At 43.1% G+C, this 17,569-nt stretch overlaps 1 protein-coding gene across 1 annotated transcript in view; it reads right to left on the reverse strand.

The window, feature by feature from the left end:
* The window catches only part of LOC143298753 (glutathione S-transferase C-terminal domain-containing protein-like), a 28,046-nt gene that overhangs the window by 5,790 nt on the left and 4,687 nt on the right, over window positions 1–17,569 (reverse strand). The window contains exons 3-12 of the mRNA XM_076611693.1: window positions 17,137–17,324; window positions 14,587–14,622; window positions 13,427–13,503; window positions 10,276–10,625; window positions 8,259–8,398; window positions 6,516–6,802; window positions 4,825–4,891; window positions 3,203–3,299; window positions 656–771; window positions 139–183 (exon numbers count right to left, since the gene is read on the reverse strand). Coding sequence (XP_076467808.1) covers window positions 139–183; window positions 656–771; window positions 3,203–3,299; window positions 4,825–4,891; window positions 6,516–6,802; window positions 8,259–8,398; window positions 10,276–10,625; window positions 13,427–13,503; window positions 14,587–14,622; window positions 17,137–17,324 — 1,403 coding nt within the window. The remainder of the gene's footprint in view (window positions 1–138; window positions 184–655; window positions 772–3,202; window positions 3,300–4,824; window positions 4,892–6,515; window positions 6,803–8,258; window positions 8,399–10,275; window positions 10,626–13,426; window positions 13,504–14,586; window positions 14,623–17,136; window positions 17,325–17,569) is intronic.

The raw sequence follows: 17,569 nt of genomic DNA on the forward strand, positions 1-17,569 counted from the left end.
CGAAAATGAAGGCAATTCACAACTGATATACAAGAAAAGAAAAAAAAAAAAGAACAAGCAGGTTCAATTTTCACTGTACTATTCAGCTCGTGACTCAGATGATAACAAAGCAAATAATGTGTACAATGGTGTACCCACCTTGCAGTGAGGGAGCAGGTGTGCTATGGCCAGTCCCAGGTGTCCCTGTTAGTTAGCAGAAAGACACCAACACTGATTCCATCCTCAGCAATATCGTTGTTCATTCCAAAAAAAACAATTAACACAATTAAATGTACCCAAGGAACACCATGCACACGATAAAAATGTCAAGCACCTACACACACATACACACACACAGTGACACACACACACACACACACACACACACACACACACACACACACACACACACAGTGACACACACACACACACACAAGAAGAAGAACTGAGAGTAATTATTCCATTAATCCAACAACCCTTTTGGGTTAATTACCCACATACTCCATCACTGCAGTCTCAATACCCTAATACCCCACCACTGTCAGTACCCACATACCCCACCACTGTCAGTACCCACATACCACTGTGAGTACCCACAAACCCCACCACTGTCAGTACCCATGTACTCCACCACTGTCAGTACCCATGTACTCCACCACGGTCAGTATCCACGTACCCCACCACTGCAGAAGTCCACAATGACGTCACCAGGCCGAGCCACCTCCATGACCGCTGTCACCAGGTTCTCCAGCTGCTGACACTTGCGCTCCACGCGTTTGGCTGGAACCTGCCCTGGATCACACAGAGACACACAGACACTGCTAATATCTACAGCCACAACTTCCTGGGGTCACACACTGTTGATATACTGCCACATACTGTTAATAACTACAGCCACAACTTCCCTGGATCAAAGACACACTGTCGATAACTACAGCCACAACTTCCCTGGGTCACACACTGTTGATAACTACAGGCACAACTTCCCTGGATCACAGAGACAAACAGACCATTAGTAACTACAGCCACAACCTCCTTGGATCACAGAGACACACAGACCATTAATAACTACAGCCACAACTTCCTTGGATCACAGAGACACACAGACCATTAATAACTACAGCCACAACCTCCTTGGATCACAGAGACAGATAGACCATTAATAACTACAGCCACAACTTCCTTGGATCACAGAGACACAAAGACCATTAATAACTACAGCCACAACCTCCTTGGATCACAGAGACAGATAGACCATTAATAACTACAGCCACAACTTCCTTGGATCACAGAGACAGATAGACCATTAATAACTACAGCCACAACTTCCTTGGATCACAGAGACACATAGACCATTAATAACTACAGCCACAACCTCCTTGGATCACAGAGACACATAGACCATTAATAACTACAGCCACAACTTCCTTGGATCACAGAGACACAAAGACCATTAATAACTACAGCCACAACCTCCTTGGATCACAGAGACAGATAGACCATTAACAACTACAGTCACATCTTCCCTGGGTCACAAACTGTTAATAACTACAACCACAACTTCCCTGGGTCACAGACTGTTAATAACTACAGCCACAACTTTCCTGGGTCACACACTGTTAATAACTACAGCAGCAACATAGCTGAGTCACAGAGTATCAACAATTACAGTCACAACTTCCGTGCCACAGACTGTTAATAACTACAGCCACAACTTTCCTGGGTCACACACTGTTAATAACTACAGCAGCAACATAGCTGAGTCACAGAGTATCAACAATTACAGTCACAACTTCCGTGCCACAGACTGTTAATAACTACAGCTACAACTTCCCTGGGTCACACACTGCTGATAACTACAGCCACAACTTCCGGGATTACAGACAAAGACAAACTGTTAATAACTACAGCATCAACTTCCATGATCACAGAGACAGACTGTTAGTAACTACAGCGTCAACTTCCTGGATCGCAGACAAAGACAGACTGTTAATAACTACAGCATCAACTTCCTGGATTACAGACAGAGACAGACTGTTAATAACTACAACATCAACTTCCTGGATCACAGACAGACAGACTGTTAATAACTACAGCGTCAACTTCCATGATCACAGACAGAGACAGACTGTTAATAACTATAGCGTCAACTTCCTGGATCACAGACAGAGACAGACTGTTAATAACTACATCAACTTCCAAGATCACAGACAGAGACAGGCTGTTAATAACTACAGCGTCAACTTCCTGGATCACAGACAAAGACTGACTGTTAATAACTACAGCGTCAACTTCCTGGATAACAGACAGAGACAGACTGTTAATAACTACATCAACTTCCATGATCACAGACAGACAGGCTGTTAATAACTACAGCATCAACTTCCTGGATCACAGACAAAGACTGACTGTTAATAACTACAGCGTCAACTTCCTGGATCACAAAGACAGACTGTTAATAACTACAGCATCAACTTCCTGGATCACAGACAAAGACTGACTGTTAATAACTACAGCGTCAACTTCCTGGATCACAGACAGAGACAGACTGTTAATAACTACAGCATCAACTTCCTGGATCACAGACAGAGACAGACTGTTAATAACTACATCAACTTCCATGATCACAGACAGGCTGTTAATAACTACAGCATCAACTTCCTGGATCACAGACAAAGACTGACTGTTAATAACTACAGCGTCAACTTCCTGGATCACAAAGACAGACTGTTAATAACTACAGCATCAACTTCCTGGATCACAGACAGAGACAGACTGTTAATAACTACAGCATCAACTTCCTGGATCACAGACAGAGACTGACTGTTAATAACTACAGCATCAACTTCCTGGATCACAGACAGAGACTGACTGTTAATAACTACAGCATCAACTTCCTGGGTCACAGACAGAGACTGACTGTTAATAACTACAGCATCAACTTCCTGGATCATCTGTTAATAACTACAGCATCAACTTCCTGGATCATCTGTTAATAACTACAGCATCAACTTCCTGGATCACAGACAAAGACAGACTGTTAATAACTACAGCATCAACTTCCTGGATCACAGAGACAGACTGTTAATAACTACAGCGTCAACTTCCTGGATCACAGACAAAGACAGACTATTAATGTCTACAGACACAGGATGTTACAGAGGAACGGAAACAGGTGAATAGGTGACACAGAGGAATGGAAACAGGCGACACAGGGACACACCTTGCCTGGGATGCACACTGGCAGGCAGGCTGTCCCAGTCCAGTTTCACATCACTTCCTCGCGGGTGACTGCCCACCACAGGTTCGATTCCACGATCCTGCACGCACACGTCACAAATTTTACCCCCTACTCTCAACACATGCTTCTCTTTGTGCACATGTATATGCGCACACAAATAAACACACAAAGTACAAACATGAATGATGAATCCCGCAGGGGGTGGTCTACATCAGGTGAAAAAGTGTATTCTCAGGGAAGACTTGAATGACTTGATGGGCACAACAGCCAGGTGGTTAGAGTGTTGGACTTTCTATCTGAGGTCTCGGGTTCTATCTCGGTAATGGCGCCTGGTGGGTAAAGGGTGGAGATTTTTTCAATCATCCAGGTCAACATATCTGCAGACCTGCTGGTGCCTGAACCCCCTTCATGTGTATGCACATGCCGAAGATCAAATACATATGTTAAAGATCCTGTAATCCATGTAACTGTTCGGTGGGTTATGGAAACAAGAACATACCCAGCATGCACAACCCCGAAAATGGAGTATGGCTGCCTAAATGGCAGAGTAAATAAACAAAATGGTCATTCTGAATTCATGTAAAATGCTATATGTCTAAGTGTGTATGCGTATGCGACTTAAACCTGACACAGGAAACGAATGATGAGCACCCAATGGCAGCCATCAGTTGGCTCTACCCAGGTAGGCAGCCTGTTATGCAAATAACCCTGTGTTTGTAAAGCGCTTAGAGCTTGGTCTCCAACCGAGGATAGGTGCTATATAAGTATCCACATAATTCCTTCATTCATGTTGAAGAAGAAGATTGCCTGATCGGCAGAGGAAGTTGGATCCAAACAGCGGAGCCATAAAAACGCAAGGTATATTCTGACTAAAATAGACAGTGTTCTGGCAGAGGGATTGCAAAAGGCAGGCACACTCATAAAAAAAAACATCCCTGTCCCAGAAATACCCCTGTGGGATGCCATGGGTTTTTTTTTTAGTTTAAACAACATCCCTGCCCTTTGGAAAGTCAAGGCTAAAAATTTCCTCTTTTCTATTCAAGTATTGCTCTCTTTGTTTTCAACAGGCTTTTTTTTCCCCCCTTCACTATATCTGCTTTTTCTGCCTTCCCAGTCTATTCCCCTTTCTTTTTTCCAGCAAGCATTGACACTAATACTCTCTTTTCTACAGTCAGTAATGTACTATCCAAAGTATTTTTTATCTGACAATTAAGTAGTGAGAATCTAAACACCAGCTGTCCATTCTGCAGCATTATTTGCCCACATGGCCTTTTTACATAGGTTTCGTGTGGCCTTTTTCAATTTTTTAAAAATTTTTTAATAATTTTATTTCATCTAAGGGTGATAAATGGCACGGCTGATGTACTAATCACAGCCTGGCCTTATTTGACTCAAGGAGCTTGATGGTTAAGATAATATGCCACGGACTGTGTTGTTTTGCAAGCTTTTGTTGTTTTGTTTTTCAGATGTGATAAGAGTTTTGTGTTTAACGTGGCTGAATCTTTGATTTAGCTGGACTGTCCTGATACGGCCCTGTATGGCATGGCTGGACCATCAGCACCAATGGCAACAAAGTCACAACACCACAGATATACAGCACTGACCTTCATGGAGGTCAGGGCCTGTTGAACTTCTGGTTTGAGGGCCCTGTATTTGGTGCGGCACCTGCGACTATACACACACACACACACACACACACACATACATACTCACACATATACATGCATGCACACACACACACACACTCACACATATATACACACTCACACACATACACACATACACACACAAATACACACACACTCACACACACACACACAAAACAACAACACATACACACACACACACACGCACATACGTTAATACCTAGTGTCCTGGAAAAATAAAAAAAGAACTCATTTGGTAACTTATTGTCAAACAGCAACTCTAGGTACTGGTTGAAAGCGGACGGTGCATTGGAGAGACAGGAAAATCTACAGACAGCTTTCTTTTCTGTTGTTTTCCTGAAGGGGACTACACATACATGATTTTTTCTGTGCACACATTCCTACACACACATACATGCTTCCTCATCGTCAATCTCCACCACATCATTGCTACACACACATACATGCTTCCTCATCGTCATTCTCCACCACATCATTGCTACACACACATACATGCTTTCTCATTGTCATTCTCCACCACATCATTGCTACACACACATACATGCTTCCTCATCGTCATTCTCCACCACATCATTGCTACACACACATACATGCTTCCTCATCGTCATTCTCCACCACATCATTCCTACACACACATACATGCTTCCTCATCGTCATTCTCCACCACATCATTCCTACACACACATACATGCTTCATCATCGTCAATCTCCACCACCTCTTCAAATATTGTTCATTCTTCAGTACCGCAGTATCACGCTTTTCAGGCACGGTTCATCACCATGGAGCTTCAGTTACCATGAAGTCTCTGTGTGTATGTATTGCATAAATCCTCAAACTGGCCTTTTCCTCAAGATCTGAGGCTATAGAATTTGGTTTTTGTATTGTGTTCATTCAATCATCCATTTCATTCCTTATTCATTTGTCTCCTTTGGTGTTGGCAAGTGTTTCACCAAGTGTCTGAGCTTCCCTGTAAGTAATTAATTAGCGTATTCTGCTGTGAAGAAATATTTGGGATTCTCTGTTAGTAATTAATTAGTGTATTATGCTTTGAATAAATACACGTAAACGTTTTTGGTGTGGTCTCTATGTGTGTTGTCTGGGTGTAAGAACTAGGATGGTTAGGGGTTCCTAGTCCTGTGTGTGTTGTCTGGCTGTAAGAACTGGGTTGGGTGGGGGTTCCTAGTCCTGTGTGTGTTGTCTGGCTGTAAGAACTGGGTTGGGTGGGGGTTCCTAGTCCTGTGTGTGTTGTCTGGCTGTAAGAACTGGGTTGGGTGGGGGTTCCTAGTCCTGTGTGTGTTGTCTGGCTGTAAGAACTGGGTTGGGTGGGGGTTCCTAGTCAATGTGTGTGTTGTCTGGCTGTAAGAACTGGGTTGGGTGGGGGTTCCTAGTCAATGTGTGTGTTGTCTGGCTGTAAGAACTGGGTTGGGTGGGGGTTCCTAGTCAATGTGTGTGTTGTCTGGCTGTAAGAACTGGGTTGGGTGGGGGTTCCTAGTCAATGTGTGTGTTGTCTGGCTGTAAGAACTGGGATAGGGGTGGGGGTTCCTAGTCCTGTGTGTGTTGTCTGGCTGTGAGAACTGGGTTGGTTAGGGGTTCCCAGTCCTCTTTTCTTACGGAGCGTGACACTCACCTCAACTCCATGTCATCTTCAGTCACATCATCCATGGGCGGCTTGCAGAAGCGAATGCTGTTCCCGTCACCTCCCTCTGAGCCGCTGTTCCCTTTCCCTCCCTTTGTGCTGCTGCTGCTGCCCGCTTTCCCTTCCGGTTTCAAAAGCGCCTGTTTCAGACACGCGAGCTGGAAGGCACAGCGCGAGGACGCCAGCTCCAGTCGGGGCAGGAGGACCATGTGACGCAGCCAGGTGAGAACTCGGGGAAGGTGATCCTCCAGAAGGCTCACTTGGAACTGCAAGCCCTCCTGGTGACACCAGACAAAAGGAATTTTTTCCATTCTGTTCATGTTTATTTTGATCACGGCATGACGGGCACAACAGCCGAGTGGTTAAAGCATTGGACTTTTAAATCTCAGGGTCCCGGGTTTGAATCTCTGTAACAGCACCAGGTGGGTAAAGGGTGGAGATTTTGCTGATCTCCCTAGGTCAACATTTGTGCAGACCTGCTTGTGCCTGAACCCCCTTCGTGTGTATACACAAGCACAAGATCAAATATACACATTAGAGATCCTGTAATCCACGTTCGGTGGGTTATGGAAACAAGAACATACCCAGTATACACTCCCGCGAAAACAAGAGTATGGCTGCCTACATGGCGGGGTAAAAATGGTCATACGCGTAAAAGCCCACTCATGTACATACAAGTGAACATGGGAGTTACAGCCCATGAATGAAGAAGATCACGGCATCATCACCTCAGCTCCATCATAAACACCCACCATGACAGTGCCTTCACTACCAACTGTTGCACAGCGCTGCAGAACGTTACACAAAACAAAGGGCAGGATGGAACATGGAGTAAAGCAAGAAGGAATACAGGTACACAGACATGGACAGAAATGTATACAGACAGGTAGGAAAAGGATAGGGAGGAACACAGACAGAGACAGATATAAACACAGACAGATAGTGAAAGGGACAGAAACACAGATAGGTTGGAACACTAAGAGTCCTACCTATCTAACACTGAAACAGGCAGGAAAACAGACGGACAGACAGGAACAGAGATAGGTAGGAACACAGACAGACAGGTAGGAACACTGATTGAGACAGGAACACAGGCAGACAGGTGGGAACAGACAGGTAGGAACAGAGACAAACAGAGACAGGAACAGAGACAGGTAGGAACAGAGACAGACAGAGACAGGAACACAGACAGACAGAGACAGGAACACAGGCAGACAGGTGGGAACAGAGACAGGTAGGAACAGAGACAGAGACAGGAACAGAGACAGGTAGGAACAGAGACAGAGACAGGAACAGAGACAGGTAGGAACAGAGACAGGAACAGAGACAGGTAGGAACAGAGACAGACAGAGACAGGAACACAGACAGAGACAGGAACACAGACAGGAAGGATCACAGACAAAATGGTAAAAACACAGACAGGTAGGAACACAGACATGGGCAGGAACACAGACAGGTAGGAACACAGACATGGACAGGAACACAGACAGGTAGGTACACAGACATGGACAGGAACACAGACAGGTAGGAACACAGACATGGACAGGAACACAGACAGGTAGGAACACAGACATGGACAGGAACACAGACAGGTAGGAACACAGACATGGACAGGAACACAGACAGGAACAGGAACACAGACAGGGACAGGAACACAGACATGGACAGGAACACAGACAGGTAGGAACACAGCTAGGTAGGAACAGACACACAGGGAAGAGGGAGAGAACTCACCAGAAGCACGTAGAAGTAGGAAAAGAGACAGAGGTCAGCGATGGTCATCTCCACACCCTCCGAGTACAGGTGGACAAACTGGACGTCCAGGTAGCTCAGGCTGTGAACCAGCTGACGCACCTGTTGCTCACTCACCTTACCTGTCAGCCATCACAATACGGTAAGGTTGGTAAGGTAAGGTAAGGTAAGGTATGGTAAGGTACAGTAAGGTAAGGTAAGGTCAGGTCAGGTCAAGTCAGGTAAAATAAAGTCAGGTAAGGTACAGAAAGGTAAGGTAAGGTATGGTAAAGTACGGTATGGTAAGGTAAGGTAAGGTATGACAAGGTAGGGTATGGTAAGGTAAGACAAGATACAGTAAGGTAAGGTAAGATAAGGTAAGGTAAGGCATTGTAAGGTAAGGTACAACAGGGTAAGGTACGGTAAGTAAGACAAGGTACAGTCAGGTAAGATAAGGTACAGTAAGGTAAGGTACGATACGGTAAGGTATGGTACAACAAGGTACAGTCAGGTAAGATAAGGTACAGTAAGGTAAGGTAAGGTAAGGTACGGTACGGTACGGTACGGTACGGTAAGGCAGGGTACAACAAGGTACAGTAAGGTAAGATAAGGTACAGTAAGGTAAGGTAAGGTAAGGAAAACTTTATTATCTGAAAAAGAGAAAGTTCACCAAATGCAGCAAATCAAACAGGGAAAATTACTAAACATTAAGATGTAAAACATGTCATAAAAAAAATGTATTCTAAACATAGAAGACATGCTTAATCATGACAAAATTGTGTAAATTCACTTTAAAACATTGCAACTAAAAATTTTAAAAAATCCATTTGAAAGACCCAATCCATAATATTGCACATATATTGCACATTCCTTGTGAACAATGCCATCTATCTATCTATCTATCTATACTAATGATACCAGAAATAGATTATTTCAGAAACTCAAACAAAATACAACATATCATACATGTACTTTTGCAAATACTCACATAAAAAACATAAACACACACATGCATGTGAACACACATTCAAATAAGTCTTATGAATATTTAAAAAAAAAAAGGTGAACTGAACATGGAATGTCTTCTCAGCTGTGGTATTCACTTTTAAAATTCAGTTGCATATTACATCAGTCCTCAAAGAACCGGGTGTCCACATAATGAATTGTCACTGGAGGCACAAGTCAGTGTCAACATCGAACATCAGCTCCTCACCAAACATGCAAATCATAGTGAAAGAAAGACACAGGAGAAGACAACATACACTCACTGAACATGTCATTTTCAGTATGATTAATCCATTACATGGCCCTCTAAACAGGTAAACTAGCATGTCAATCACAATTCATTCCTTGGCCCTTTAAACAGGTAAACCTGTGTGTCACACCCATCACAACCCACCCACCAGCCCTTTCAACAGGTAAACTTGTGTGTCAGGCCCATTACAACCCACCCACCAGCCCTTTCACAAGGAAAACCTGTGTGTCAGGCTCATTACAACCCACCCACCAGCCCTTTCAACAGGTAAACCTGTGTGTCAGGCCCATTACAACCCACCCACCAGCCCTTTCACAAGGAAAACCTGTGTGTCAGGCTCATTACAACCCACCCACCAGCCCTTTCAACAGGTAAACCTGTGTGTCAGGCTCATTACAACCCACCCACCAGCCCTTTCAACAGGTAAACCTGTGTGTCAGGCTCATTACAACCCACCCACCAGCCCTTTCAACAGGTAAACCTGTGTGTCAGGCCCATTACAACCCACCCATCATTTCTTTAAACAGGTAGTCTTGTGTCCTGTGAATGGCAGGTCTATCACTTCACACCCCATGGTCCTGAAAGCACTGACTGCTATAAAAAATCTTTATAGAAACGACAGCAAAGTAGAAGACATGTAGAAAGTGAGCACTATCAAATGTAAGACCAAAAAATGAAACGATGAGCAGGCAGGCAGACAGATAGAAATATTCACACACACACACACACACACACACACCACACACAAGCAAACAAAGCACAGACCTTCCACAGACTTGTCCAACAAGGAAGAAGCGAGTTGCTCAGCATCCCCCGCCCCCTCAACAACCCCCACATCCACGCCCTCTTTCTCAACACGGATCTGCCGGTAGCCATGGGGAAGGGGGATCACTCTCTCCAGCACCAAGCGGCCTGCGTCCATGCGGCAGTTCCGCACCACTTCCTCCCGTGTCTTAGGATCGTCCATGGCTGCCTGCAGTGCCGCAAGCTCCGAGCGTCGTTGTCTGTCGTCGTTGTGGACCTTTGCTGGCTTCTCAAAGTGGGCCTCCAGTTTAATGAGGTCTGCAGGAAGAGCCACATGTCGGTCGTGCTCCTCTTTCTGGTGTACTGAACGGCTGCACACAGTGTGTTGGTGTTAATAATAATAATAATAATAATAATAAGTATTTACATAGTGCTGAATGTTGTGCAGAGACAAATCAAAGCGATTTCACACCAGTCACACACATGCATAACTCTAGACTGAAAAAAAAAAAAAAAAAAAACACTGAAAAACAACGAAGGGGCAGGGAAGGGAGGCTATCTTGGAAAGAGGTGGGTTTTAAGGCCAGACTTGAGAGCTGAGTGCAGAAACCTGACAAAGCAAAGGGGGAGAGATCATTCCAAATGCAAGGTCCAGAGACAGAGAAAGAATGGCGGATGAGAGTGGAGTGTTTGAATCTGGGTATGCATAGACAGAGTGGATCCGAAGCCGATCGTAGAGAGCAAGATGGGGTGTAGATATGAAGGCAGCCACAGAGATAGGAAGAGGCAAATTTGTGAATACATTTATAACAAAGAGTGCAGATCTTGAACTTAATTCTGTGTGAGGCAGGGAGCCAATGGAGATGTTGTAAAAGAGGAGTGATGTGCTCAGATCTTCCCTTTCTGAGGACAAGTCGGGCAGCAGAGTTTTATATGCACTGGAGGGACTGGAGGGATGAAACAGGCAAACCAGACAACAGAGAGTTGCAGTAGGCGTGGTGAGAGAAAATGAGAGAAACAAGTCTGGATGTTGCATCGGTGGAACGATAGCGCATCAATCAGTGATGGAGTGATGGCCTAGAGGTAACATGTCCGCCTAGGAAGCGAGAGAATCTGAGCAAGCTGGTTTGAATCACAGCTCAGCCGCCGATATTTTCTCTCCCTCCACTAGACCTTGAGTGGTGGTCTGGACGTTAGTCATTCAGATGAGACAATAAACCGAGGTCCCATGTGCAGCATGCACTTAGTGCACATAAAATAACCAACGGCAACAAAAGGGTTGTTTCTGGCAAAATTCGGTAGAAAAATCCACTTCCATGGGAAAAACAAATGAAACTGCACGCAGGAAAAAATACAAGACAAGAGAGGCAAGGCCTTCAAGACTCACTTGTGATAAATTAAGACCCCTAGCATTAATTACAGAGTAATTTCCCTTCTATACACATCTGCACCAAAACTTTTGCAAAATAAATAAAAATTCCATGCTTAGCAAAAGAAGTTCCTGTTTGAACAAAAAATGATAATAATGACTGTTCTTGTTGTTGTGTCAGAATATCAGATCAAAGTGCCAAGTTTAGAGAATACAAAAAATATAAATATAACAGTAAATGCAGTTTGCATATAATTAGGCTTCATTTTTAATTATTTTGTGCCCATCCCAGAGGTGCAATATTGTTTTAATCAAGATGACTGGAAAGAACTGAATTTTTCCTATTTTTATGCCAAATTTGGTGTCAACTGACAAAGTATTTGCAGAGAAAATGTCAATGTTAAAGTTTACCACGGACACACAGACACACGGACACACACACACAGACAACCGAACATCGGGTTAAAACATAGACTCACTTTGTTTATACAAGTGAGTCAAAAATGGGAGGCGCTGTAGTGTAGCAACGCGTTCTCCCTGGTGAGAGCAGCCCGAATTTCACACAGAGAAATCTGTTGTGATAAAAAGAGAAATACAATACAACACAATACAATATGTGGTTTGACTACACAGCACGATTCATGTTTGTATAATGAGATCACTGTCACCACCAGTGTTTGTATAATGAGTAGATTACTGTCATCACAGTGTTTGTATAATGAGTAGAATACTGTCATCACTAGCGTTTGTATAATCAGTAGATTACTGTCATCACTAGTGTTTGTATAATCAGTAATCTAACATAAACACTTATGGCAACTTAACACTTACTTTTTTATGCATGCACACACACACACACACATTTTCAACTTATGCAGACTTACTCAACACACACCTACCACTTGCACACAGACCTACTCAAGCACACCCATTTTATACAGGTGTATCCCACCCCCCAATGGAGCAGGTCCAATTCATTTATTCCTGATTTGCCTACTCTTTCATTGTGACACGGTGACACCACTCTCAGAGCTTGACTCTTTGACCCGTTTTGCTCACCTGCTGTCCAGGTGATCCTTTTCACCCTCACTCTCTCTCCCCCTCTCAGAATTAACACACACACACACACACACACACACAGAGAAAATCCAATGAAAAAAAAGTGTTTTTTTTGTTTTTTTCACACACACATATGCCTGCATGAGCACACACAAACACATTTACACACCAACTCACGCACACAGAGCAAAGGAGTACATAGGCAGACTAGGAAAGGCAAAATAAGGTTCATCAATTTAGTGACTGCTGAATCAGGAGGAAGGTGGCAGAATGGTGAAGACATTCGTCTGCCAATATAAGAGTCCGTGAGGGTCTGGGTTCGAATCCTGCTTTCGCCCTTTCTCCCAAGTTTGACAGGAAAATCAAACTGAGCATCCAGTCATTCTGATGTGATGATAAACCGAGGTCCTGTGTGCAGCATGCACTTACCTCACTGAAAATGAATCCATGGCAATGACAGTGTTGTCCTCTGGCAAAATTCTGTAGAAAAAATCCACCCTGATATGTGCACAAACATACGCATATGCATGCACTCAAGGCCTGTCTAAGCACTTGGGTTATGCTGCTGGTCAGGCATCTGTCTAGCAGATGTGGTGTAGCGTGTATGGATTTATCTAAACCAGTGACCCCTCCTTGAGAAACTGAAATGAAACTGAAATGGAAACTGAATCAGGAACAGACAATAGAACAGGTAACCCCCCCACACACACACACACTCCCAGTCAGCTCCTACCACCCTCTCACCTGTCGTACACCTGTCGCAGCAGACAGGCCACACTGTAGGGCAGCTCCACTTCACACAGCTTGGTCCACCCTGATACCTGTCACAATAACCTGTACAACTTCCAGTCAACATTTTTTGTCACAAGCCTCTTAAAATGTGCAGTTTGGAAGATGTCTATGGTGAGGTCTAACCCTTAGAATCTCTATGATGTGCAGCTATCTTTTGGACACGGGGGTCTGACTCAAGGAGTCTTTAATCATGTGCAGTTTGGGAGACTCTCTACAGAAAAGGGAGTCTAACCCGCAGTCTTTATGATGTTCAGTTTGGGAGACTTGAACAAGGAGGGGTGTCCAGCCCTTAGAGTCTGTGTGATGTGCAGTCTGACAGACATCTACGGGAATGGGAGTCTAGGATCCTAATCTAGGAATGATGTGCATCTTCAGAAAGAAAAGTCTTCATCACAGGGAATTTAGATGGAATATTCACAGGTAGCAGTCTCGAGGAAGTCTTGATGTACACATTCACAACAAAATTAGTCAACATCACAAACATTTAGATTCATAAGAGTGGAGCATAGAACTGAAGAATCTCTGATAGTTTCAACTGTCAAAATTCAATAAACCATTCAATCAGTCATTTTTCAACTGTCAAAATTAAATAAACCATTCAATCAGTCATGTTTCAACTGTCAAAATTCAATAAACCACTCAATCAGTCATGTTTCAACTGTCAAAATTCAATAAACCATTCAATCAGTCATTTTTCAACTGTCAAAGAACAATAAACCATTCAATCAGTCATTTTTCAACTGTCAAAGAACAATAAACCATTCAATCAGTTATTTTTCAACTGTCAAAATTCAATAACCACTCAATCAGTCATTTTTCAACTGTCAAAATTCAATAAACCACTCAATCAGTCATTTTTCAACTGTCAAAATTCAATAAACCACTCAGTCAGTCATTTTTCAACTGTCAAAATTCAATGAACCAATCAATTAGTCAACCAGTCAACTAATTAACCAGTCAGCCACATTTTTCAACTGTCAAAATTCAATGAACCAATCAATTAGTCAACTAATTAACCAGTCAGCCAAACACAATGAGCAAGAGGATGATGACTAAGACAGAAAGAAAACTAAACCTACAACAGCTTTGGAAGCAGACACAAGTGGACCTACCTCAGCACACATTCGGAGACTGCCCTGACGGAATCCCTGCAACATGCCATTAACACCACCATCAGTACATTCGTTATAATAACAATATGCTTCTGTACAGCTCTGTCCCTGTAGCTGTGAGTGCATTCAACAATTCATGTGGAGACACTAACTTAATCCTCTTCACTCTATGAATAAGGATACAGGAATGTAATAAAACGCAGTGAATAAGATACAAACTTATCAGAAGTTCTACGTATTTTAAAAACAGGGTAACATGACTCACAACTCACACATCACTTCCACATCTCACCCCAACCCACAGGTTCTCACTCACACACACACACACACACACACATGCACACACACACACACACACACACATCACCACACACACACACATCACCACACACATACACACACACACACACACATCACCACACACACACACACACATCACCACACACATGCATACACACACACACACACACACACACATCACCACACACATACACACACACACATCACCACACACATACACACACACACACACACATACACACACACACATACACACACACACAGACAAACTGGGGTAGGTGGGGAGAAATATCTATAGTTTAAATCATTGTTGACCAAATATATTTAAAGATTAGATTTAAAACATTCAACAGCGGAACAGTGTCTGATATTTTGTGGTGGAGATTAACGAAACCAAGGATCATTACCTGTAAATGTTCAGAAACCATGGGAATTGCATCTGTTACGCAGGATTTCAAACATGCGCGTTTGTTTCAGATGAAGGGCGCAGGCCAAGACAGCACAACTATCCATCATTACCTTCATCAACACCAGCTTCACATCTGTTATTTATTCATGAATTAACAAAGGGAATTTCATTTCAGGTTTTGCATGATGTAGTCTCGTCCACACAGCAAGCACAAGGATAATGTTGCCTCATTACCAGAAAAGTAAAGTGAAGGCTAGGCCCAATGCTTGGCTTTTAGCAGAGATTGACATAAGCTTACAGTTGGGCCAACAGCAAAGTGAGAGCTGTATGATCAATGGTTTTTCCACTGCACTGTGAAGCCATTTACAGCTTAGTCTTTTGTGAAGGACTGTGACTGAAATTATGAGGCAAGATTGCACTGGCTCTCAGTGCTGCAGCCTTGGGGACCAGTCAGCCTTTGGGAACCATCCCAACGCCTCTACTGATTTCTGGGTGCAAAGGAGGTTTGGGAGGTTGAGAAGTATGTCCGTTCTTCACTGCCCTCTGCATCCAGTGCTGGGCTGGGTGACCTCTCTTTGTAGCTCTCTCACCCTTAATAATAATAATAATAATAATAAAGACATTTATGTAGCACTTAATCTTGTCCAGAGACTAACACAGTGCTCATCTTTACCAGCCTTGAGGGCAACATTTTTGTGTGTCATGTTGCTTTCACACTTTAAAGGGAAAAACATTTTTCAAGATTTTTTCCAGCCTTGGAAAAAGCTCTCTTGTTTTTTCAAGTCCTGGAAATGGTTCTCTCAAATTCCCCAAGAATTTCCAGCCTTGGATGTGGCTGTCTCAATTTTCCAACCTTGGAAGTGGTTGTCTCACTTTTCCAAGACTTTGTCCAGCCCTGAAAATGGTTCTCTGATGTTACCAAGACCTTTCCCAGCCCTGGAAATGGTTCTCTGATTCTATCAACTCAAGTCTTTTCCTAGCCCTGGAAATGGTTGTCCCAATTTTTAGCTAAAACTTTTCCCAGCCCTGGAAATGATTCTTTGATTTTACCAAGACTATTTCCAGCCCTGGTAATGGTTCTCTGATTTCACCAAGTCTTTTCCCAGACCTGATATTGGTTCTCTGATTTTACCAAGACTTTTCCCAGCCCTGAAAATGGTTGTCCCATTTTTTTCTTTTTTTTCCCCCTTGTACACAATGTTATATTTTGACTTTTCATGACATCAATGTGATTCAACATTCACATAGCAAAACATTTGGTCCATCAATGATCATCGGAAAAAAAAGAAGAAAAAAAATCATTAATTTGTTGAGATACAAGGGTTATTTTTCAATATGATAATACTTATAATAGTAATAATAAGATGAAGAACAATAACAAATAATAAATAACAAGATAAACAAGATACCAAATGTCACATCATGGCATGTATACATGTTGAAATAGCTTCAAGGAGCATCAGTTGTTTTTTTTTTGTTGTTTGTTGTTGTTTTTATAAAGTGTTATTAAAGGATTAATATAATTATGTTATCCATTACCTGTGGCAGCTTACTTCTTTTATCAAAATTAATGTACAAACATGTCAAATTTTGCAGTATATTCATTTCTGATATTGTTAAAAATTCTATCAAACATGCATCATTCATATACTGTATTATGATGACAGTTTTCATTTTACTCAATGTTCTATTACCAACACAGAGTATGGTAGCCATTTTTTTAAAACAAAATCACAGTAATTCATTTCCATTGTGTGGGCTGTCCCATTTTTTAGCCAAGACCTTTCCCAGGTGACTTCCTTGACTCTGTTGCCGTGTGAACCCTGCCGTGTGTCACTCACCAGGAGCTGCGTGAGGTCCTGTGAGGGATCCACAGCATGGGCGGCTCTGACCACGTGTCTGACCACCACACACTGACCACTGCGCACCAGGGGGATGCTGAGATCCAGGACAGCCGGCAGAAGCACGTTGTGAATCAGTGGGGGCACGGAGGTGTGAGGGACAAACTCATGATGCAGGCTGGGCAACCCTGTGCACACATTAAGCCATGTTCACATACACACACACACACACACATATCCATGTTCACAGACACACAGCCAAGTTCACACGCACACAGAGCCAAGTTCACACACACACACAGAGCCAAGTTCACACACACACACACACACACACACACACACACACACACACACACACACAGAGCAATGTTCATAAACACACAGCCATGTACACATACATTTACATTCAGGAGATACAGATAAACACAGTGTA

The sequence above is a fragment of the Babylonia areolata genome, chromosome 24 (assembly GCF_041734735.1).
Source record: "Babylonia areolata isolate BAREFJ2019XMU chromosome 24, ASM4173473v1, whole genome shotgun sequence".
Lineage (NCBI taxonomy): Eukaryota > Metazoa > Mollusca > Gastropoda > Neogastropoda > Buccinidae > Babylonia > Babylonia areolata.